The 25,140-nt window shown below is 44.0% G+C and overlaps 2 protein-coding genes across 2 annotated transcripts; one reads left to right on the top strand and one right to left on the bottom strand.

Moving 5' to 3' along the window:
• Positions 1-1,725: 1,725 nt before the first annotated feature.
• On the bottom strand, positions 1,726-6,638 carry LOC308298220 (type I phosphatidylinositol 4,5-bisphosphate 4-phosphatase-B-like). Its single transcript, XM_080741781.1, has 7 exons — positions 6,393-6,638; positions 3,875-4,059; positions 3,048-3,154; positions 2,599-2,710; positions 2,378-2,430; positions 2,095-2,185; positions 1,726-1,912 (listed from the first exon to the last, which is right to left on the bottom strand). The coding sequence occupies exons 1-7, from the start codon at positions 6,496-6,498 to the stop codon at positions 1,769-1,771; spliced, it is 798 nt and encodes a 265-aa protein (XP_080597907.1). The 5' UTR covers positions 6,499-6,638; the 3' UTR covers positions 1,726-1,768.
• A 1,785-nt stretch (positions 6,639-8,423) lies between these two features.
• On the top strand, positions 8,424-25,134 carry LOC308297998 (uncharacterized protein; the record flags this gene model as incomplete). Its single annotated transcript, XM_080741562.1, has 13 exons — positions 8,424-9,915; positions 10,131-10,327; positions 12,028-12,089; positions 13,534-13,572; positions 14,040-14,261; positions 14,747-14,961; positions 15,610-15,976; positions 18,056-18,457; positions 19,018-20,570; positions 21,888-22,085; positions 22,362-22,396; positions 22,844-23,174; positions 23,395-25,134. 13 exons carry the CDS (start codon positions 8,424-8,426, stop codon positions 24,750-24,752), a joined length of 6,471 nt encoding a protein of 2,156 aa, XP_080597688.1. The 3' UTR covers positions 24,753-25,134.
• Between the last annotated feature and the right edge of the window lie 6 nt (positions 25,135-25,140).

Below are 25,140 nucleotides of genomic sequence, written 5' to 3'. Positions count from 1 at the left end.
CCCAGAAAAGTAACTAAATCCTTCTTGTAAATAAGGAATGGAGGTGTTTGGTTCTAAAATGACATACAGACACAACACATAAAGACAATCTTTCTATGAGGATTGAGTCCAACATTTAGTAAAAATAGAAGTTAATGTATCTGCTAACAGTTAAAAGGTTTAACGTTATGTCATGATCAATCATATTGTATTGTACACTGGTAAAAAGGTTGATAATTTGTTTTGGAAGCAAAGTCTTCATGTGTGCATTTAAGGTCTACTATGTATTAGAATAAATTACCTTGGATAGAACTCATTTTGGAACTAAACTCGGACCCACAGCAATTTAAAGTGACACAGTAGAAAACCAAACAAGAACATGTGTTCACCGGTTTTCGACAGAACTATAGGATTAGGTGAGAGGTCAGGGCCAAGTTTCGATTCTGTAAGAAGCGCATCCTTCCCAGTTTCATTCTAATGTCTCCTCATAGCTGCTCAAGTTTGTTAATGGGGCATGAAACCCTGAGTTCATTTTGTCATTTGTTGTTAAATAGTTAAAGCTCTGCCTTCTAATAATTGCTAGTGTTTGTTCAGTAAGAGGGGTCTCCCTGTCTCTCAGAAAAAAAATAAAAAGAAATTTTTTAAAACATTAAGAATGTAGGTTGAACACACTGATCATATCCATAAGGTTTCTCTCCAATGTGAATTCTCTGGTGAATTTAAAGTTGGACATTATTGTTAATTATTGTCCACACTGGCCACAGCAGCGGCTTATTGATTTAGCCTCTTAGTTCATTTACAGCCGATAGGACCGGAAAGTCCCACGGAAGATGCAACATGAGGTCTTGATGGACAATTACATTCAACCAGGAGAGAGTACACATTCATCAGCTTAAAATGTATAGTGTTCCAGTTTGTCTGCTCACATCTTTAGTGTCCTCACTTCCAGTTTCACTTGTCTATTCTGCATCCTGCGTGAGTTCTCTCTCCTGATTGGATAATATTTGTATCCCGACCCTAAAATAAATGTTCTGTTGTACTAAATAAAGAACTGGAGAGATGCCCGTTACTGAACAAACACACTATAGCAAAGATTACTATCAGAAGTATCCGTTTTTGCACCTTTAAAATACAGGAAAACAAACTAGAAAATCAACCTAGGGTTTCATTCACTTTTAACGAAGTTAATATAGTTCCTCTCTTCTCCTCTCTCCCTCATCACTCCCTCGGTTCATCTGCCCCCATTTCATATTAACCTCTTCCCTTCTCTACTTTTCCATATTTCTCTTTCACCTCTCTATTCTTCCATCTTTCCTCCTATCCCTCCCTACTCCTATGTCAGTCATTATAAACCTCATAAATTTCAAGGACCCCCAGTTTGATATGCATTAGTCCACAGAATCTAACTTCATCCTTATTTCTTTCTTTTTTTAATCTCTGGGACCCCAATCCGCATTTTTAATTTAACCACCGAGTGTACACAAATAGAACATTTGGATGCATTTCTACACTCTCAAGAGTCACAGACCTGTAAGGGTCCATTTGGTCCCTAAATATCAATCATTTAGTCTGGATCCCCCTCAAGCAGTGCTCTATGTCAGTGTTTCTCAAAGTGGATTCCAGGGACTCTGTGGGTTCCTTTAGGGGGATCTAATGGACCCATACAAGTCTGTAACTCTGACTGTGTACAAATGGAACCAAATGGACCCTAACAGGTCCATTTGGTTCCTTTTGTACACGGTCAGAGTTAAGGGGACACCTTGACATTTTATAGTTGAGAAGCAGTGCTCTATGTGATGTTGGATATGGGGTCACTGATCTTCAGACAGGTCCAGTGGAGGGTCCTGGCCAGGACGAAGAGAGACAGTAAGACCAGTAACACCCAGGAGACGTAGATCCCTTTGGACTGCTGGGCGGGTCTCCATGTACCAGCCTGAGAGAGAGAAAGAGAGAGACACACACGCACACACACAAGATATGATGAAACAAAGTCTACACAGGCTGAGATAGCAACTGTTATAAATCACCACACACCCTGCATGCAAGAGACACAGAAAGACATAAACATACACAGTATTCAGTAAATCAGTGTACACAGCACACACACACACATACCATGAGTCCTGCAGCAGAGGCAGCGATAACAATGAATAGCAGGAAGCACAGCAAGCTCCTCCTCCTGGGGTACCGCCGGCCAATGGAAGAGCTTGAAATCGAAAACCAGGAAGTGAGATGCATTTAAGGCAGGGATGTCAAACTCAAATACACAGAGGGCCAAAATAAAATAAATTGTACAAATTAAATATATGATTTAAGGTGTGAATGCTACGGATCAGCTTTCTTTCTCACACATTCAACACATTCACAGACACACATGGATACACAAAAAGATACTCACACTTTGCGGCAGTGCGGACACCTTGCTAGGGTTCGGTCTGAGAACTCTGTCCACTGAGGTGAATGCAGGAAAGAGCATGACATCAGATTAACATGGAATGGATACACACATCCAGTGTAGACAGAGAATAAGGTTCATTTACCTTCAGTGATAACATGATTACGTTAGCAATTTACAAGTGGCATTTACTCTGTGTGAGTGTGTGTAAGCGTGTTTTATACCAGGAATGTATTGGAGCAGTGACCACAGAGGACCCTGATTCCAACAGGTTGTTGTTGTGGCTCGGGGCTTTCTCTCCCTATGTGAACTGGTCCCAGGTTGATGATGCGTTTGCTATGAGATGAGAAACACAGTACACAGAGGTCTGGAATGGGATCACTTTCTGCAGATTTCCTCAAACCTTCAATCCTTGTGACAAACACTCTCTATGTCTCTCTCTCTCTCTCTCTCTCTCTCTTCTTTGTTGCATTCTCTTAGATAGTGGATAGATTGGTGACTGATGTTTGTGTGTGAGTTGTATGTTTTGTGTTCATGTGTGTTGAAGATCACTTCGTCTCTTGTCGGGTGTAAACCTCATACTCATTACTTTTCAACTAGCAGATCGGCAAGCTTGAGGATCTGCTACTTTTGTGTGATGCTGTAGTATGATCTGTCTCTCTCTCTGTCTTACCAGTATGGTCGAGGACACGCAATGCGTTGTGAGGTGACCTTGCAGATCAGTAGACAGTTACAGGGACAGCGAACATACTTCTTCCCCACTGGAGCGTTCTTTATGGGCTGCACACACGCACACGCACACACACACACACACACACACACACACACACACACACACACACACACACACACACAAACACAAAGATTATTTGGGATCCGATTGCTTTATCAATCAGTAATAAACTAAATTTATTATTCAATTACAGTAATTCCTTTTCTGCCAATAGCACCGCTGGGCTGGTAACACTGGAGAATGTGTGTGTGCGTGTATTTTTGTTTGTCCTTGTCACCGTGTCTGCACACTGTGCACAGATGCACAATAGGACATCTGTGGTTGTTAGGGTGTGTGGGCCCGGGCAGTCAGCAGCAAGCAGCAGAAATCCCAACACATAGGGTGCCCAGGATTATGCAACCCGCCATTTTAGAGTCTTTTGAAGGGCTGGCAAAAAATTCGAGTAAATGTAAACCGAGTATGTCCTGTTTATTTTCACGATAGTATTTTCTTTCAGTCAGGACAGTTTTCTAACAATCGCGGGCCACAGTGCTTTTGCGTTGTGGTTCAGCACTGCTGAACTGTCACCCGGCAGTGATTGGCACTAACCAACGGGACAGACCTAAACGCCCGGAAGACCGGCAATTTGATGACACTTCCATCAGCTGCGCAAAGTTCAAAGGAACAGCAAAGTGGCTACTATCGGCGTTATTCCGAGCCAAACGTCGCTAGATGTGTGACCGCGCCCTCTGTGTGTGTTTGTGCACACGTGCATATCTCCTGCTCACCGTAGCTTCGTTGCAGACGCTACATTTGACCACATGCTGGTGAGTCTTCCCCTCCACCGATATGGACTTCTGACAGACCCTGCAGCTGATGACCGGGGCACTGCTACTGTCTGGACTCCCCTGGGGGGAGTACGGGGGAGGGGCCTCCCCAGGGACCAGCCCCGAACTGGGGAACGGGATGATGCCTGGAGACAGAGAGAGAGAGAGATTGAGAGAGAGAGAGAGAGAGGGACCCCCCAGTAACAACAGAGAAAGACAGGGTCAGTGACAGTGCAGCATGTAAGACAATTTTTTTTTCTTTCATTAACTCAATCTATAATTGACAGATTATAGATAGAGTTACGATGATATGATACTTCATAATAGCTAAAAAGGACAATGAAGCAGTATTAATGTTGAAATACAACTGTGTTGTCCGACAACTACCGACTACTATCACTCCACTCCAGTCGCTATTGTACGTCACAACAAGTAACGCACTTTAAGTTTGTAGATGTGCCATTTTTTGTTGTGTTAAAACATAAAAAGTAGTGCATGTTTGTATGTTAAAGAAAAAAAGAGAGGACTTCAGTCTGAACAAAGACAGGGTGAGGTTGTGTTCCCTGCAACAAAACATTGAGGAAACTACTGCGGTCTGTGTGCATATAAAGTTACTGTCCCAGGATGAGCCATCTTCCTTACTGGCAATCAATCAAATATAAAATATTCATCTAGAGTATCTGTTGCAGGTTATTAGTTTAAATGAGGTGATCTCAGGTTAGAATGTGCAGAGTCCCTATCAAAACTAGTATCCCCCTGTTTCCGCAAATAATTACTGGAGCATTATCTGTAGGACACTTCCGGTTAACAGCAGACATACAAGCTCACGTCGCGTCACAGATGCAACCGGTGTGAGCTTGTAGATCACACTCGGCTGCGGCGCCGGAAACTCCCTACAACTTCTGCGCAATGCATGATGGGATGTTGGAAAGTTGTGGATACACACTAAAGACAAAACTGACATGAGAAAATGAGGGGCTAGGAAGAGGAGTGATCGAGATTATATTGAAGTGACAATAGAGTACCAAAGTCCTTACGTCACTCGTTCATCCCCTGGGCCGCAGAGGTTTTTCTCTATGGAGAATAACATTGGGTCATCTTAAAATCCAAAAATAAACAAACTGTCTAATTGAAGGGGAGGTGGCTCTGTTTACGATAGGAAGTCACTCATATAGATATTTGAGTCTGTTTCTGGCGAAAAGGTAACTTGTTCGGCCACATTAACGTTAGTGTTTTCTCACCGTCAGTTGATTCTTCATTTCCATACGAGTCAAACTGCCGGGATCATTTGTTTAGTTTTGGAACACAGTTCTTATTTGACAAGATATTTAAAAATAAATAGGGGAATTCAGACTGGAGAAAAAATAAAAGTGACCCAGGCCGGATATGTAAATTACTTCAGACATTGGTGCTCTGTGATTGTGTGTGTGTGGGAGAGGTGGGTTGAGTTAGTGAGAGAGGTGGAGTGAGACAGAAATGAGGGAGGAAAAATGTATTGTAGACTAGAGTGGTGAGAAAGGGAAATGCGAAGAAATAGGGGAGAGAGGCAGAAAAGGAGAAGGAAAAAGGCCCAAAGAGAAAAATATGACAAAGATAGAATGGGAGAAGAGAGGAAGAAGTGTTGCATAAAAACAAATTAAATGCAGAACTGTGAGGGGATAGACAGGAATGTGAATTAAAAAGTAAAGAGGGATGTCAAGAAAGAGAACAATGGAGAGTAATTAGAAACCAGTGTGTAAGGTCATGAATGACAGAAAGTAAGAGGAGAGAAGAATATGAAGGCAAGGTGTGTGTTCCCCCGCATGCGTTACCCTGTGCAACTAGCATGTTTTTAATACCTTTCCACTTCCAGTATTTCTGGGTAAACATGTTTTTGTAATACGTGGCTAGTGAGTTAAGAATAGCCAAGGGCCAAGTGTCCACAACTCCACATACTATTCTGTGGTTTAAAGGCCCAACTTAAGTAATACAAATGGTTGCCCTGCCAGACAGGTGACTGACTCAGCTCTTGATAGAAGGTCAAAACAACATTAGACAACATATTATTATAGGACCACTTTGTTTGTTTTTTAGAACAATTATTTTCTACAATTTTAAATTGTAATTAAAAGTGTCTAAATGTCTTTTTAGACACAATAAACCCATTCCCAAGATGCACCACACTCTTTGATGGACAGGTGTGACGTATGGGGGATAGTAGTGTTACTGTATAAGGTTAGGGTTGTCTAAAAATACATATTTAGACACAATTTTGAGGTATTTTTACTTTACTTGAGTACTTCCCATTTCCAATACTTTTACTTCTACTCCAATACATCTCGGATCCAAATATTGTCCTTTACTGTCTTACTCCGCTACATGTATATGAAAATGTAGTTACTAGAATAGATACTTTGTAGCCTACTGTACTGTATAAACTGTACGGTATAAAAGGACGCATGTAAACAGAAACAGCTTGATCCCAGCTCAGCCCACGCACCCTGCGGGTTGGGCGGACATCCATACGAGCTGCCTCCGGGAGAGAAGCCGTTCGAGCCGTCGTGTCGCTCCGCCAACAACGGCGAGCGTTCCCCGTCCTCCTCCATGTTACCGGCTCCTCCCGCGGTGCACAGTCGGCGGCGTGGCGGGGCTAGGGGCCCTCGGATCCCGGGTAGCGTTCGTAGAAAGCGTCGGTGCTGTTGTATAATAGATGTTTTGACCCAGAGAGATCAGATCAGTACACAGCCCTGCAGGTGATCCTCTCTCTCTCTGCTGCTTCTCGTTCACGTGACCCCAGTGTAGAACACGGAAGCAGGAAGCGAAAAAAAACAAAAACATTGCCGTCACATGGTACTGCCAGCGTTTCCCAAACAGTGGGTCGGGATCCATTTGTGGTCCGAAGCATATATTATCATAAGCACCGCCTCCGTCCCTTCGGACTATGGGGTTTCAAATTTAGCACGCAGAGACGGGAGACTGGCAGATGTTCAGTGCTGTCACTGCAGCGACAGGGAAAAGGGAAAATAAGACGTTTTAGCGAAACTAAGCAGCCGAAACTACGCATTAACAAGGTACCGTATGTCATACTCATAACAACCATTTCCTTAAAACGAGGATTCTACAAGCTATAGCCTAAATGAAAGGGTAGGTTAGGTGCATAATATGCACTTATTTTATTAAGATTGTTTGTTTACTGATAACAGTAATATTCCGTTATCTCTGACTCCAGTACCACTACTTTATCATGGGCATGGGGTGGATGCATTCTTTTCCTGGTGTGTGTGTGTGAATCGTTTGTGTGTTGGGGGATGGGCTCACCTCACATGTGACAGAGCCATTCTTGTCTTTCTCCTACAAAATATGTCAAACTTATGACTAGTTCTAGTCTAGTCAAAGACTATGTTGAGTATGTTCTCGCTCTTTTTACACTGAGTACCACATCAGAAAACATTTGGCTCCAAATACCATCATTATGACAGATGAAGTTAAAATAGTAGCTAGCTACTGAGCGTTGCACGATTCACACAGGACAGTTTATGCCCAATAACAATAAGATATAATTTACTGTTGACAGTTGCCAAAGTCACTGAAGTATCACTGAAACTAGCCCTTGAGCACTTCCACACAACTCTCATACAACAGCATTTGTTTTTACTGTAAGCTCTGGGAATTCTACCTAACAACTCATGCAGAACTTCACAGTGGGCTTACTGGGCTGTTTCATACATGCCTCCTCTTGACAGTGTGTGGATCTTAATGAGCTGATCCTCTTCTGTAGTTTAGATACTCTCTAATTCCACAGTCATCACTGATAAATAAGAATTTCATTCTAAAACCTTAACTATAAGAATATGATTCCAGAACGATGATGTGTAGATGTGCAAGCGTTTATTTTAGAAGGCAATAACAGCATAATCCAAGAATGGCAAACAGCATAGCAAAAGCCTGTACGAGAGAGCTGGGAGTGGGACCTGTCCCACCTCACGGTTACTGTGCCTCAACATCAAGAATACAGTGAGTTTAAATACAATGTCCAATAAACATGTCATATGGCCTATACAGACAGACAGCTGTTCAAACAGGAATACAAAACTCATCAAACAACTGTAGGTGCGATTTCCTCAGGATATAGCAGCTCGCAATCAACATCCCTCAGACAGACATTGACACCACAGATGGGACATAGTGACAGCTGTCACAGCTGTTGTAGGAGTTTAGATTTTAGTTACGTGCACACAGACTGCATTTTAATATAAACTAAAATACAAACATGTTTAAAACAAAAGCATATCATACATTTCTATTCTATCAATCATATCTCACAAATACCAAGTATTAATATTGATGTTTCTCCAGTTTAAGATAGAAAAATATGTGTGCAGGGCCTTAAGGTTGCCAAAAGATCCCAAGGGTGACTCAAATAACCTTTCCTTTTGTTCCTGTCAACCTTTTCAGGTTTGCATTATTTGCTATTGGATTACATTACCCCAGGGTCTCTAACGACAAGCCCAGATTTCCCTCCTGATTGGCCATGGAGTCGCACAATAACTACTCTATGGGCTGGTTGAAACAGATCCCTCTGCCTCCCTCCTCTCTGCCATCCCAATCCCCACAGTCATGTCAGACACCAAGTCATGCTGCTGGTGGTAGTGATGGCAGCAGTAATAATTCCAGTGCTGGTGCACGGGAAGGCCCTGAGTCTGCCTTTCAGAGGTTAGGTGATTATTCGGCCCCTGGAAATTCCCCTGTGACTGCCAGTCCCACTTCCACTCCCAACCCCAGCCAAACCCAAAATACCTCTGAATCTGCCAAGGACATCCTGCGCCTCTTTGGCCTCTCGGATGAGGACTTGGAGCTACTCATGTCCTACCCAGAGGAGGCGTTGACACCTGCTAACATGCCGGCCACCCTGCGAAACATCCGCTCCGAGAAGAACAAGAGGGCTGCTGCTCTGTCCAGCAGGCTGGACTCGGACCGCTTACCTCAAACTGAAAGTGCTGCAAGTGGATCAGACCTTTTGACAAGTTCAGATCAAGTGGGGGTGGTCAAGGCACATGAGGAAATTGCTTCTACTGCCTTTCACCAGCCAAGCAAAGTGATTGACTATGGACATACCAGTAAATACATTGGCGCTGAGTCTGATGCAAGTGTTGGTGGTGGTGCCTCTGCAAATATTGGTGGTGTGAGTGGGAGCATGTTTCCGATGATGGACAGTTTCGCAAGTGTTGCTCAAGGCTGCAAGCCACTGTCACAAGATGCTGGGTTGACAAGATTCAGCAGCACAGCATCTCCCAGAGTTGGCTCATTCCAGACAAGTGCTGCCACTGGTTCCATCTCGCCCGTGGGATTGATGCCTTCCGCACAGACTCCCAGTGATTCAAATATGCAAACATCAAATTGGGACCGGGTCGACCAATCTGCAGTTGCTCAGAATCCAATCTCACTTCTGACGAAAGACATGGATCACAGAATCGGCAAATCAGCTAAACCCATTCCAGGCAGAGAGACCCAACATCCAACATCTCTGGCTCCTGCAACAGCCATGACAACCCAGAATGGTCTTGCGGTCCTCGACACCAGTGAGGCTCAGGGTCAAGTGACTGTGGCCGGACATGAAGCTCAGAAGCCACAGCAAACGAAGCCAAGGCCTGTGGTGTCATACATAAGTAACATTTTAACAGTTACAGCTGTGGTGCCTCCTGGTCCTCCTACATCAGTGGCTCCTCCTCCTGGTCCTCATTCATCAGTGGTTCATCCTCCTGGTCCTCATTCATCAGTGGTTCCTCCTCCTGGTCCCCATACATCAGTGGTTCTTCCTCCTGGTCCCCATACATCAGTGGTTCTTCCTCCTGGTCCCCATACATCAGTGGTTCATCCTCCTCCTGGCTCTCAAACGTCCTCAGTGGTTCATCCCCCTGGTTCTCATACATCATCTGTGGTTCCTCCTCCTGGTCCTCATTCATCAGTGGTTACTCCTCCTGGTCCGCATACCTCAGTGGTTCATCCTCCTGGTCTTCATCATGGTTATTAACGTATTTGTTATCATTTTCAGTTTAGTCTTGATTAGATTACTTTTTAAAGTGGGTTTGCTTGTTTTCTTTGTTTTAGTTTCGTAAAACACAATACAGTTTCTTATAGTTTTTTTGTAAAGCCTTGCTTTTATTTTTTATTTCAGTTACCTATTTTTCAATTCTAGTTAGTTTTAACTATAATAATAACCCTGGTCTTCATACTGCAGTGGTGCCTCCTGGGTCTGTTGCCATCAGCCCACTGATGCCGATCCAATACCAGTTACCATCACAGCCGACAGGCCCGACAACGGTCATCAAGCAGTTGCCAAAGCCCGAAATAATGAGAGACTGTGTTGGGTTAACTCCCAAATACTTTCCCCACTCTTGTTCTATTTGTGAACAAGTGAAAAGTCGAAATAACAAGGTGAGTTGAAGACCTCATGTCCTGTTAGCGTTATCGGGAATACAGGCCCCACCCGCAATACTCTTGTTATCTGTTGCACTAGTTTTATGGATGTTTTAGTCACACTTTCTATGAAGCCCATGTCTATAATGCATTATGAATATACATGTGCTTTATAATCTGCTTATAAAGGCCCATACATACCAGGAGAGTTTTATTTTGTGTGGTTAATTTTCATGAATTAAGTACATCTACACAGACATATTATGGAGCGATGAAGGACGTAATTTATTGTGGATCTTTGAGACATGCTGATCCGACCGACTTCATACTGGGGGACTGCCCTTCCTGTGTCCTCGGCGATACACACAGCACATTTGAAGTCAATCACTCAGACGGTTCTTTAGATACGTGAAGGACACACACAGATATGCTTGCAGAGATTCCACACATTCTTCAAGGTTCTTCATGTATGGGCATAAAAGGGACATAGACAGAGAGACAGCCAATTTGTTGGAAACTCACGTTAACAAAACCTCTAATAAACTGATTATTAATATATAGAGGGTATGCGCGTGACATCATCATCGTACCAGGAGGTTATGCGGGAACGCCTACTGAGTGGCAAAAAAATACTTTCTTGCCTTGACAGCCCATACATCCAAAAAGTAAAGACCTATCTTATTGCTTTAAACGATGTTAAACGACATTAAACTCACTTTGCCACTCGTTTTGCCACTCGATTTGTCATTCACTTTAAGCATGCGCATACCCTCTATACTGAGACCCTATCAAAGTACAAAAAGCAGTTTTATTTAAAAATAAAATAAAGTCTGTTCAATTCACGGGAGCAAAAAGGCAGGCAACGGCATGTACATGATATGACTTTATTGTATGTTAGAGGCCGTTTCTGAGTTATAGAGGAAGTACCTCAAGCTGTCAACAATGCCAGGATGGCCCACTATGATTTAAATCTGGGTTCTGGGAACCCATTTGAATCTGTTTTAAGAGATTAAAAGTTAGACAGGGGAACCAAAACTTCTCTTACTTATATACATAACTAACATTCTCAAGTAGGGCTGTCACAATAATTACATAATCGTCTAATCGCAATTATTTGTCATAATCGCAATTATTTTGTCATAATCGTCATAATCGTTTACATGTTGAAAATGTTTATATATGATCGGCTATTTCCACTATCAAGGTTCTTTTTAATGTGTAAAGTTGTCAAATATGTCCTTAATTTCTTTGTATATTTAGTTATTTGTCATATCTGCCATGTGCAACTACAAAGCCTACAAGCCAAATAGAAATGTAATTGTCAACGACAAAAACACAATTAAATCGTTAATCACAATTATTTGAGTGACAATTAATCGTCCTGTAAATGTCATAATAATAATAATAATAATAATAAACTTTCTTTATTTATAAAGCGCTTTTCAAAACAACGTTACAAAGTGCTTTACAGTAGCAAAAGATAATTGTGACAGCCCTATTCTCAAGGCTAAATGATATTCTTCAGGTTACAGCACAAGGAATAAGGTCAGTAACAGGGCATAAAGTTCTTATCAGGAAGGTTTGAGAACCCCTCCTAGTTATTTTGTCCATATCAGCTACTGCCACAGAACTGTAGTAGTAGGGGTAGTAGTGATTATGGTTACCATGATGCTTGCCATTAACATTCTTTATTTTACCTTTTGTGTTTTGACTGCTAGGAGTGGAACTCTCACCAGGATTCCAGCTCTCACCGGAACCGCTGCAAACTCCTCCGCAAGATGTCAGTCCTTTTTATTTTTTCTGTTTTCATCATTATAATTCACTTAATTTAGTCTTTTAAGTTGATCAATCACATCTTAATTCTTCCCTGGAGGTATGCATTACTACAGTATACTAGTTAGACGCCTCAGGGCGACAAGCTACCTCGCCGTAAAGCACAGGTCTCAAACTCGATTTACCATGGGGCCGCTGGAGGCAGAGTCTGGCTGAGGCTGGGCCGCAAAAGTAGTGAAGTGAAAAGTAGTGAAAAGTAGTGAAAACAGCAGATCTACAAGCACACAATGCCTCGCACCGCGAGGCATTGTGTGCTTGTAGATCGGCTGTTTTCACTAGTTTAAATCATTAAAATGATAAATACAAAACAAACGGTTTTAGACATACAAGGTTTCCACCCGACAACGACGAAATATAACTCATGTAATGGGCCACTGGCTTGTCACTTGTCATGATCTGAAATGGCAAATCTTTGAGTAGCAGCAGCACTATAGAGAGAGATCTCTCTCTATAGCGCGTAATGAGGGCCTCTCCAACTCTTTTTCCCGGGCTGAATCAGGGGCCCAGCATGTCCCTGGGCCACAGTAACATTAAACTTTCATATTAAGGTGGGGGCCACAAAATATCGTCTCGCGGGCCGCAAATGGCCCCCGGGCCGCCAGTTTGAGACCCCTGCCGTAAAGGATCTTGGCCATCTGGCCAGTGATGTATATTGGACCAGTTACCCATATACTGTATGGAGATCCCTGGTACCCATATATGGAGATCCATGTATTGTATATGGAGATATGCTGTGAGAGCCTAAACATGCTTACTAACTATCATCAAGGACAATGATACACGGAAGAAGACGTTTTTGTTATGTGAAAGTCCTATGACGTCTATGACATCTGACATCATACATACAATCCTTTGTATGCCCATACATGGAGATCCCTGTCTGTAGAACCAGCCACACCGATATGGGCCATCTTGGCCATATATGGATTCTGTTAATGTGGAATGTGGTCAATGTGCCCTCCATATATGGGCATTCCCTTATGAAGTCCTGTTAGATATGGGCTTAATATTGATGACATCAGGGAACTCCATATATGGGCATAAAAAGGATTATGTTTGTGTGGTTCCCCTGACATCACAGTGAAGGCAGAGCATGATGTCAGAGCCGCAAACCCATTCTGTTAGAGTGGTTCCCCTGGCATCACTCAGTGATGTGTAGTCTGTGTAGTCATATACAGTAAAAATGGAGATTAGACTTCATAGCCTTGTGATATCATTATTATACCTCACCTATCAACCAAGCACATTGTGTGATTATTAGCCCAATCCATTTTATATTGACAGAATTGTCATGAAAAGACAAAGATAGAAGTGCAGTGTTTCCTTTTGCACTGAGACATACAGTAGCTTTTTAGATGTGGATCATGTGAATTATCTGTGATTTCTCCTAGGTATCCACATTGGGATGGCAAGTTGACACCTGAGGCCAGGTGAGCTATTGGGGTTTGGTTGTAGTGTTCAGAGTGCTGAACTTTAGAAATGTGGCATTGTTAAAATGATTAGGTTTCAGTATGCTAGCTACAGTGATGGTTATTGGTAACTTGTCTTGTAACTTAAAGTAACCTGTGATTTGGTGTGCTGTGTGCTGTGTGGGTGGGAATGGATGTTGGTAGAAGACAGGCCACAGGCCCCTAGTATGAATTCACTAAAAGAAAAGGTGTTGCATGCATTGCCTGATAGGCATTTCATTAGGTTAGATTAGAGAAAGTTAGGAAGGGCGGCCCCAGCCTAAATGTAAAAACAATATGCAGACACTTGATAGATATTCATATTAAGCTACGTCAAAAGCTTAGCTATTCTGTGTTTCCCGGTGAGGTCTTGCAGCAAGTTCTCTCTTCTGTCCATTCCTTCACCAACAAGTCCTTTATCCCTCTCTCCACCCAAACCCTCCCTCCAGAGCTGCACACAGCACCTCAGCCAAAGACGTCCATAGCTCTTCCTCCTCTTCCTCCCGGCGTTCCAAATCCGACTCCTCGTCACGTTCACCCAGCCCCCACCGTCGCCGTGGCAGCTCCTCGAGGTCGTCCAGGAGAGGTGCGAAGGAGACGCGAAGGGCTCGATCTCGATCTCGTTCGCGCTCCAGATCCCGCTCACCACGCAGCTTCAGACACTCACGAAGGTTAGTGGCATCAAGATGAAAGTAAAAGTGAGTAATAGGATCATTTAGCTTCTACTTCCACAATAAAGTCACACAAACATGATGTGACGTGTCTCTCTGTGACTTGGCTGTGACACTTGCGAGTGGTCACGGTCAACCTCTGACAGAGTCTCAGGCTGAATATACAAATGCATTAGTATGGGATCTCCTTTTTATCAGGGCTTGGTCTCAGTATAGTGAACAATACCTTGTAGAATAATATTTGTTTTTTTTTAATATTTTGTCTCGAATTGGAAAGTGCTTTGGGTCAACGCCTTTTATTTAAAAAAAATAATGTTTTATTCATAAAGAAGACTTGACTTAAAACTGACCAAATTGTTTTCTATAAATAGCATTAATTAACCATACTAAAATACTATGGTTTAGTATGGTTGTATGTATTGTGAATTATAAATTCACAATACAATTTAGTGAATTGTAAATCCATCACAATTCAATCCCACCAGGTTCAGATCCAGGTCCAGATCCAGGTCCAGGTCCAGGTCTCGGTCTCCTTGGGACAGAGGTGGCCGTGAGAGAAGGCCCTCTCCAGGGAGGTCCAGGTCTCGCTCTCCTTATGATGGAGGTGGGCGTGAGAGGAGTCAGGGAGGGAGGTCCTCTGGAAGCAGACAAGGAGAGACATTCACAGAGATGCTGGCCAAGAAACTCATGGAGACAAAAGGTTAGAGAGACACAAACAGACAGACAGACAGACAGACAGACAGACAGACAGACAGACAGACAGACAGACAGACAGACAGACGGATAATAATAATATAATAAAACCAGTAAGACTCCCTAATCGGGAGATAAGCGACCGCCAGGTCGCATACACAAACCTTAGAAGGCAATGGTAGCCAATCAGGAGGGAATATAGGAAATGGGACAGCTCCATGTTGATGACATGACTTTAGAGATGCTGTGTACCGCTTTGCGTGATTTTAGGGCAAAATCTGTAGGAGCAGTGTCCAAAAATGTGTCTTGCAAGAATCGACCTCATGGTGGCGCTAGAAGAGGGCCATGTGAGAAATGAGGGGTGGATTTGGCAGGCAAGGAGTGTGTGTGCAAAGTTTGGCAAGGATAGGGGCAACGGTGGCGGAGATAAGAGTGGGGCCAAAAGTGTGACGTGACGGACAGACAGACAGACAGACGGAGGGACAGCCGGTGTAGCTTGTCATAGTAACTTGCAACCTGTCGTTCAGAATAATAAAATAAGCATTCTTTGGCAGAAGGAATTTATCGATTTCTTTCTCAAACTGTCTCTTTTTTTCTTTCCTCGTCTTTCTCTCTCTCTCTCTCTCTCTCTCTCTCTCTCCCTCCTTCCCCACAGATCTCTCAAGCCATCCTGATCTGGATGTGAACGCAGTGATGGGGGCTCTGCCGGCCCTGCTTGATGGGCTCAAAACGAAGACCCCCGCCGCCGCCTCCTCCTCCTCCCGCAATCGTTCCTCTTCCCCTTCGGAGAGACGAAGTAGACGGAGGTCGGCATCTCCTCCGTCCAGACGGCAGAGGAGGGACTCCTCCCCATCTCCTCCGTCCAAACAGAGGAGGCGCTCCGTCTCTCCGGCACCTAGAAGAAGAGGGACCAAATTATATTCCTCGTGTGTCTCGTCCTGCTCTTCTAGGTCCCCTTCTCCCTCTCGCTCATCCCCGGAAAGGAAGAAGAGGAAATCTAGCGTATTCACAGCAGGGAAGAGGTAAAAATCATTACTTCTGGATTTCACCCTCATCATCATAGCATTGAGAATGCTATGTACCGTATTTTCCGGACTATAAGGCGCACCGGACTATAAGGCGCACTGTCAATGAATGGTCTATTTTCGAACTGTTTTCATATATAAGGCGCACCAGACTATAAGGCGCACATAATAGACGCTACCGTTGCGTTATGCATCCAACAGATGGAGCTGTGCTAAAGGGAATGTCAATGTCAATGAATGATCCATATATAAGGCGCACTGTAGTTTTTTTTTGAGAAAATTAAAGGCTTTCAAGTGCGCCTTATAGTCCGGAAAATACGGGTAAATGTAATTTGTCTTAACACTGATACACAAAACATACATCCTAATGTTGTTGTGTATTAGGGGTTAGGACATTATTTCCAAATTGATTATTTTTTAAACAATAATAATTACATATATTTATATCATTTTATTTTTGTTTTTTTAATATACAAAACAGTCAGTGGTACCGTACACAATTTCTCCTATTTATCAGTTATAAACAGGTAAAAGAGCAGAACAGAACAAAAACTTAAGAACATGTACAAAACCAATGCCTCCCTCCACCCTTCAACTTGGGACTTACAACTTATCACATCTAAAGGGTATTTGGAGTAATTATTGTAAAGTAAAAATTAGGGGTGTCTTCTAAAAATCGACGAATCGACGCGTCGTTTTAAGCCCCGGGAATCGACGCCAATTGTTTGAGTCGAAGCGAAAATATATATTTTTTTATATCACCAGTTAGCCTACTACTGCCAGTACTGCGGTGCACTGCTGGACTGGTGTGGTGTCATGTACTTCCAATGAGAAGTAGCAATTGGCGAACAGTTATTTATTGTCTCGCACCAGCGTCGGGTGGAAAGTGAGACGGAACGGCCAGAACGGTTCAGACCGCCGCTTTGTTAAAACATTCAGAGCCGGGACAGTGTTCCGTTAAGAGGAGGAAGCACGCTGTCAAAATCCCATATTAAATAACCTGCCACAGCACAAACGCGCGTCCACGAAGTAGTAAACAATCTTCTAAAGTCAAATTAACATACACAAGTGTAGGCTACAAGTTACATTTTCTAATTAAAGTGCTTCTGAATTGTTCCAGTGTTGTAATCCATGATGAATGATTGTGTTTCGCTGTGTTTGCGTCCATGACATGTCCACACCGCTGGCTCAAAAGGGAGCTGTGCTGTGCCTCCACCTGTTTATGATCCTTTTCTGAAATGAATCCGTTCTCGACACTGACTCATTAGTCTGTCAGTGCTCTGTGTCCCGCGACTGCGGACTGGATCCCATCGCTCATTTAAAAGAGCCGTTCAAGAGAGCGGAATCGTTCGCGAATGTCTCATCTCTACTGCACGCTGCCGAGAGACGGGGCAGAGTTGAAACAGCGGAGATGTTTTATTTGTTTTAACGGTGTGTTATGGTTGTACACTGCTATGCAGATAACATTTGTGCTCGCGCACCGATATCACCGAAAACACTGTGTATTCAATTCATCTCTTAATGTATTATTCTATTATGTTGACGTGGTTTAAAGCAACACTTTTTTTATTTTTATTTTTTTTTACACAAAGTAGACTATAAAACGATTCGTCGACGCGTCGGATTAACCCCCGCGACTCGAGCCGACTTCATAAATCCTGTGTCGAAGACAGCCCTAGTAAAAATACCTAATCCCAAGTGTTCATGTCATTACTGATTCTATCTCTATTCTATAAGATGATCCATACACAGGAAACTTGCTTTTTAACCTGCTTCCATCACTCAAGGGCCACATGCCTTAAAGTCTTGGTTTCCTGTCTAACAGTCAGTCGATGTTTCTCTACCCTGTTCATGAACAGTCTTCATCAAACTTTTACTTTGTACTTTGAAACCTTCTTGAGTACTTTTATTGTCTCCATCCACCATCCATTTTTGGGATTCCAATATTTATTCCAGGGGTGAAGTGACTAAATTAATCTCTTTCTCAAATAATGCGAAGAATGCTTTTCATCAGATGAATCCTCGTCAAATAGTTGTCAGTTGCAACATTAATGTATTTCTTTCGGTCCTTCACAGCAAGCCTCCTGTACTACCTACTCCGACATCTGCATCTGCCAGACAACCTACATCTGCAACTGCATCCACCAGAAAACCTACACCTACATATAAAGCCACATCGACCAGACAGACCACGCCTACAACTAAAGCTACATCCACCAGACAAACTGCGCCTACAACTAAAGCTACATCCACCAGACAAACTACACATACATCTACGACTGCATCAACCGGAAAACCCACACCGACATCTAAAGTTGCATCGACAAGACAAACTATACCTACATCTAAAGCTGCATCCAGCAGGAAAACTACGCCTACATTTACAGCTGCATCGGTCAGACAACCTACACCTACATCTACAGCTGCAACAGTCAGACAACCTACACCTACATCTAAAGCTGCATTGACCAGTCAGAGGTGTGTTCAAATTCAACCAACTGTATATGTTTGAATTGTTCTCTTGAATTAGTGTAAGTTAGGGGGCACGATGGTGCAGTCGGTAGCACTGTCACTTCACAGCTAGAAGGTCCTGGTTTTGATTCCCACCGAGGACGCTTGGGGCGCTGGGGGGCGAGTTCCCTCCTCCGCGTCATCAGTGCCCATACCCTAGGTGGGGTTGGCGAAAGGGCCTTTCTGTGTGGAGTTTGCATGTTCTCCCTGTGTCCCCTAGGGTAGGTGCCCTCACAAAGTAATCCTGCTCTCTCTATTGCCTCCCCCTGGACAGCCGGGGCGCCTGATGGAGGGGAAAGACACTGGTTGGAATAACGTGTTCCTTCCACGCGCTACGTCCTACCCTTCACATAGGGTTTAATGTATAAAAGCAGTGCCATAACTGTGTCTCATAGTCATATATACAGTTTAATTGGAGAAGATATTCATGATTCTAGAGAAGTCATGTTAAAAGTTTGGTCTAATCTAAATAATCTCAAAACAGTTGTTGGTTGAAGCCGTAATATCTTTCTTTCTCTATTTCACAGCAATCTTCTAATTCCTCGACCTATAGTACAAGCTCCACTCAAACTCCCATCTAAGCCCAAGCTCTCTAGCAGTGTTAAACTCATGAATAACGACAACAAAACTGTGACCTCAGAGGGAGGAAAAAACAAAAAAACTACAAAGAACTCTGATCGGTCACAGCCAAAGGCCACCCAAGCTCAGGGAATACAGGAAGCCAAAGACCTATTGGAAATTCCAAAACATTCTGCTTCGAAAGACGAAGGATCAGAATCTGCGTTAAAAGATGGTGGTTCCAAAAGTCCTTCTGAATTGGAAAATGGAGATTCTGAATCTCTGAAAGTTGTCCAGTTGAAAGAGCCTGTGGCCAAGATGGTGACATCAGGAGTCTCTGAAGAAAAGACAGAGTACTGTGGAACAAGGAGTGAGGCTGCCATGGAAAATACAACTCAGCGGGAGCCAGAAGTCAAGATGCCAAGAGTAAGCGAAAATATCAGTGACATATCTTCAGAGGAAATGGAAGATAGTGAGAAAACAGAAGTGAAGGAAACTGTATCTGTTCAAAAGGACCATCAGGATCCAAGCATCATTGATACAAAACCTAATGAAATGGGTGTCATTCCTAAAATGAAGGAGTCCAACCATAAAGCTGGAGAAATCACACCCCAAACTTCAGTGGACAAATCCAGTGACAAATCAAATAATAATCAACTCGAAACCGAATCAAATGATGCTCCCAGCGATGCTACACCATTGGATAAAGATGGCACCCCAGTTCCTCCACCTAGTCTCACCCCAGTTCCTCCACCTAATGTCACAGAAACTACACCAACATCTTCAGACAACAAGAGCCCTGACACAACTCTCCCTGGCAATACTGGACCCAAAGATTGTGAAGTCACGTCTCCACCCGAGACCACGCCATGTCCACCAGAGGCTTTGGATGCTGAGTCTAAGCTTCCTAACAACACCCCTCCACCTGAACCTACTCCCAAGTCTTTGGATCAGAAAGATGCCGGAGCCTCTCGCGCCAAGACCAGTGACACCGGTATTGACACAAACATATCTAACGATTCTAATGACACCTCAGAGTCTCAGGATCCTGCTGACACCGACTCCAGCAGTCTCTGCGCTGTTGCACCCTCAGCCAAAGATTCAACCACGACTACTGTGCATGAGAACAATGGAGACGAGACGTTGGATACAAAGGGTTCCAAAACCAGTCACACCAAGCTTAGCAGTTTAGTAGTCTCTTGGCATCTGGACACTTTTCTGTCTTCAGATGCCGAGTCACAGATTCCTGAAACCACTCCTATGCCCTGCACACTCAACAGTGCTGCACCTTTACCGGAACAGGGCACTCCCACTTCTACGCCCAAGGTCACAGAGACCCCACCCAAATGCTCGGACGAAAAGAGTCTACAAGTCCCTGGGAACAGTCTGGGGGCTTCTGCCCAAGTCTCTCCGCCTGAGGCTATGCAGCCTGAAGACAGGCTGGGTTTGGATTCTGCTGAAGTGTTGATGGTTCCAATGGAGGAGGCCACCCCTAAAGATTCAACCACCTCACCACAAGATGGTATGTTTCTAGGTATATACGTTGCATTGGTACAGGTAAACACACATAATATGAAAGCATGATAAAAAATAATAATAACCACATGAACACTAGTGTCCCTATTTTGGGCATGGTGTATAACATTTGTCAAAAGTAGCAGATCTACAAGCTCTGAGCTTGCAGAAAGGCTATTTTCTTTCTTTTTTTAACTCATTGAGTGCCAATCCCGAACTAGTTCGGCTTTATTATCGCATCCCACAGTGCCGATCCCGAACTAGTTCGGCTTTTTTTTTTTTTTTTATCAAAAAAATTTTTTTTTGTCCTCTGCTTACAGAGGACGATATTTGCCGATATTTGCTGATATTTACCATCCACTCCAATGCAATCCAGGATCTTTAGAGCTCATTTTCTCTGTTTCTTCTCCCATGCATTAGGTGTGCAAGGTTTAATCATGGCTAAGTTGACGAAAATCTAAATCTAAAATGCTTGGTAGCCAATAGCTAACTTCAAGCTAACTTCATCCTCTTCCTGTACATGCTCAAAGGAAAGTGTTCTGGCAAGTCATGGCTCCAGGGCTTGGGCATGCATTACCAGCGCATATCCATTATTCTCTGGTCACTGGGCGCCCTCTAGTGGTGATAGGCTGGCATTAAATGAGTTAAGATTTGGGGGGCCTTTATTGATAGGATGCAGTGGATATATAGACCGGAAACGGGGTGAGAAAGATGGGGAGTGACAGGCAGCAAAGGTCGCCGGGATCACCTGTGACACGCTGTCAGGCATCAGAGCCTATGTGGTATGCGCCTGGACCGCTAGGCCAGCGGGCGCACCAGAAAGGCTTTTTTCGATGAAGAGATTTTGCCTTTGGAGAACCTCGGTCAACTGCAGTGACTTTTTTAGTTGTTCAAGGTTCTTATTAAATCATTAGTAATCATTTATTCTGTATAGGTTTTAAGATGATACTAGTTATATTTGATTAACCCAGTAAACTTGAGAAGAGGGGCTGTCGTCTTCCACCGGAAGCTGCTTCTTTCAGAATTGTTCAGAAAGAGTTGTATCAACAAATTCAACATTTCCTTTATAATTTCCATTTTTGCTAAGCAGCAAACTGCCTAGGCCTAGACTCATTTGTCGAGTTAATTACGTGAGTTGCACAGGTGGAACCGAAGTGTGGTAATAATGCCTTATTTAACTAGCTTGAATTACATAGAAAGGTAGAAGGCAGAGAAGCTTTTGCAAATTGTGGGAGCCAAAACGTCTGTCTTGAAAGCCTACAGTGCCCCCCTGTGGATGCCTTTATATTATTATTAATATTACATTTTATTGTTTTTATTCAAGATGCAGTGTCTACAATGAAATGCAAAACTCAAGCTGATACCAGCGAGGATCCCTTCGAAATGGAAGGCAAAGAATTTGCACACTCTAATGCAGACAAACAGATCGCCACACCAATACCGATGGTGAACACCGAGATGCCATCAACTCAGTCAATTGAGGCTTCGACCTCTGATGTCCAGATGAGTTGCCGACAACCAGGTGTGGGGCTTGTGTTACAGTTTGTTTTATGGCTACTCAATCATATAAATCTTGAGGATCAGCTACTTTTGATGCTTTTGTGTGACACTGTAGTTGTGTAGTATGATCAAGTAGGACATTAATTTACGAACAAACACAACAAGTTGGAATATGGAGATGACTGGTTGCTGCCCACAACGACGAAATGCCTCTCTGACAAACCTTTGTTGCTATATATAAATCTAAAATTACACAGATGCTTTCCTGTTTTTAATGGGTCACCCTTTTCTCTCATAGATGCTGCAACACTGGAGGGTTTGGACTCAAATCTGGTGAGTTTCTGCTGTTTGTTAACTATTATGCATACTGCATACTTTCAATATTCCTTTGTCACCAGCAATGTACATTAGTAAATGTCAGGTATGAGATATAAAGATACACGTACACATGCACTCTGTTATTATTACAATAAATGTGTGCGCAGGTTGCCTTGATTTAAGATTCAGTCACCAATTCTGGCAAGTCACAGATTGTGAGCTGTTCTTCTGTTAATATTATATGCCGTTTTGTAAATTAGTTACAAAACAGGTCAATGTTTATGAGCAGTGCAATTGATTGGTTCAGAAGTGTAACACAGCAGCAGAATAGACACAGTACAGTAGACACAATTAAACATATTAAAATATCCTAACAAGTAACTTGCTTTGGGAGGTTTGTCAGACTCGACAATAAGACAACGGTAACATTCGTAACCATGGCAATTATCCACAATGTTGCAGGAAAGGCATGCGATTGACCAAGAGCGCTTGTCAATGGAGGAGACCCAAAGCCAGACACGGGAGGTGCTGGCCAGACCTGATACTATGTACAGGGATGCCCAAGCAGCTGGGGGAAAGGCCCCTGTGAGGACCGCTACCCAGTACAGGCAGAGGTTCAAGGACGTGAAGCGCATAGGCAAGAGAAAGGTGCCCGTGAACAGGAGACGGGACAGATCAACCGGAGGGGGTCCCGCCGTCTCTCGGACTCCCACAGATTCAGAGGACATCGCAGACACTGCCCTCCCACCAGAGGCTGTTGGGGGGGTTGGAAGGCGAGAGATCGGATTTCCAGGTAAAGCACAATTAGAATATATGGATATAAATATGGAGCTGAAGTTAATAGAATTCTGGGCCTGTTTCATATAGGTGTTACTGTGTACTAGCATGAACAACTCGTGTACATGTATATGCTGCCACACAGAAACAGCAGTGTTTACACCTTATTGCTGCTATAGCTCAAAACAAATTAACTTCTACAATTAAATTCACCAAATTCTCTTGTCACACTGCAGCACCCGCAGAACAACCTGCTGAAATGGAAAGGGACAGCGAACAGGATGAGAGACGATCATGTTCCACCACACCACCGCGCGGCAGGGGTGTCCGGGCTCGAGCACACGTCCGATCCCGGAGGCACGGATTCTTGAACGCTCAGCGGGCCAGGATGGACATGCTGCAGGTAGAGCTGGTACATACCCGGCGGAGCATCGTCAGTCAGCTCCGTCAGATGGAGAGCTGCATGTTTCCTGTGTTGCAGTCCATCAGCCGGAGCTTGGAACGAATGGCTGATGTGATGCAGCACAACTCAGCTCCAGTGGCTGACGTGATGCAGCACAGCTCAACTCTATTGGCTGATACGGTGCAGCACAACTCGGCTCCAGTGGCTGATATGGTGCAGCACAACTCAGCTCCAGTGGCTGATATGGTGCAGCACAACTCAACTCTAATGGCTGATATGGTACAGCACAACTCAACTCTATTGGCTGATACGGTGCAGCACAACTCGGCTCCAGTGGCTGATACGGTGCAGCACAACTCGGCTCCAGTGGCTGATATGGTGCAGCACAGCTCAACTCTAATGCAGCACAACTCAGCTCCAGTGGCTGATATGGTGCAGCACAACTCAGCCACAACAGCTGATATGGACAACAGCTCAGCTCCAGTGGCCGATATGGACACTATATCGGTTCCAGTGGCCGATATGGATACCAGATCGGCTCCAGTGGCCAATATGGACACCAGATCGGCTCCAGTGGCCGATATGGACACCAGATGGGCTCCAGTGGCCAATATGGACACCAGATTGGCTCCTGTGACTGATATGGACACCAGATTGGCTCCTGTAGCTGATATGGACACGGCTCATGTGGCTGATATGGACACCAGATCGACTCCAGTGGCCAATATGGACACCAGATCTTCTCCAGTGGCTGATATGGACACCAGATCACCTCCAGTAGCCGATATGGACACCATATCGTCTCTAGTGGCTGATATAACAGACAACAACTCAGTTCCAGTGGCTGATAGGATGCACCAAAGCCCAGCCCCAGCAGCTGATATAATTGACCACAACTCGGCTCCAGTGGCCGATACAACGGACATCAGCTCAGATAGCAGCTCAGATAACAGCTCAGCCCCAGTGGCTGATGCGATGGACCGTAAATCAGCCCCCGACCCCACCCTCAAGACGACCGAGTCACCCAGGTCTCTCAGGTCAAGGGCCAACCTGACCATGACGGACACATCCACTACTACCAGTAGTAGTACTGGTAGTACCACGCCCACTACTTCCGACTCATCTCCAAGGGGCCGCGCCACAGGCCTTCACGCCCGCGGAGTTCGGAGAGGCAGCCGCAGGCGCCGCTGAAGATTGTGCTTCTGTTTTTTTTTTGTTCTAAATTGGCATGTTGCCTAATTTGGTCACCTGTTAGGGTCACCTGTTCACCTGCTAGTGAGGTCCACCTACTCCTCACCATTCAACAACCCCTGTTGACCGGTGCCGTCCCAGACTGTAGGTTGGGCGGGAGGACAAAGATTGCCCGCCCATTTTCTTTTTGTGGTTAATACGTTTTCATAATGACTTTTGTTTTTTTTAAAGGGGAACGTCACCCCAAGTCAAAGTGCGCTGTAGCTCTCAACTTGCATAACGTTCAAGTGCATTAGCCTACTGAAGAGCTCATATGAACAATAAGGCCTTTTTGCTGATCTCTCGGAAGAGACAAACATCCGATAGGCAACCAAAGACTTATCATCTG

The sequence above is a fragment of the Nannobrachium achirus genome (genome assembly GCF_963921795.1).
Source record: "Nannobrachium achirus genome assembly, chromosome: 14".
NCBI lineage: Eukaryota > Metazoa > Chordata > Actinopteri > Myctophiformes > Myctophidae > Nannobrachium > Nannobrachium achirus.
This window is presented reverse-complemented; position numbering and strand designations above follow the sequence as displayed.

What these genes read in the sequence shown, in the direction of transcription:
- LOC308298220 (XM_080741781.1), bottom strand. Translation starts at nt 6,498, where the DNA reads ATGGAGGAGGACGGGGAACGCTCGCCGTTGTTGGCGGAGCGACACGAC. An exon ending in ATGTCCGCCCAACCCGCAGG is followed by an intron (nt 4,060 to 6,392) that starts GTGCGTGGGCTG and finishes CTCTGTCTCCAG; the next exon opens with GCATCATCCCGTTCCCCAGT. An exon ending in TGTCCGCACTGCCGCAAAGT is followed by an intron (nt 2,186 to 2,377) that starts GTGAGTATCTTT and finishes TTCGATTTCAAG; the next exon opens with CTCTTCCATTGGCCGGCGGT.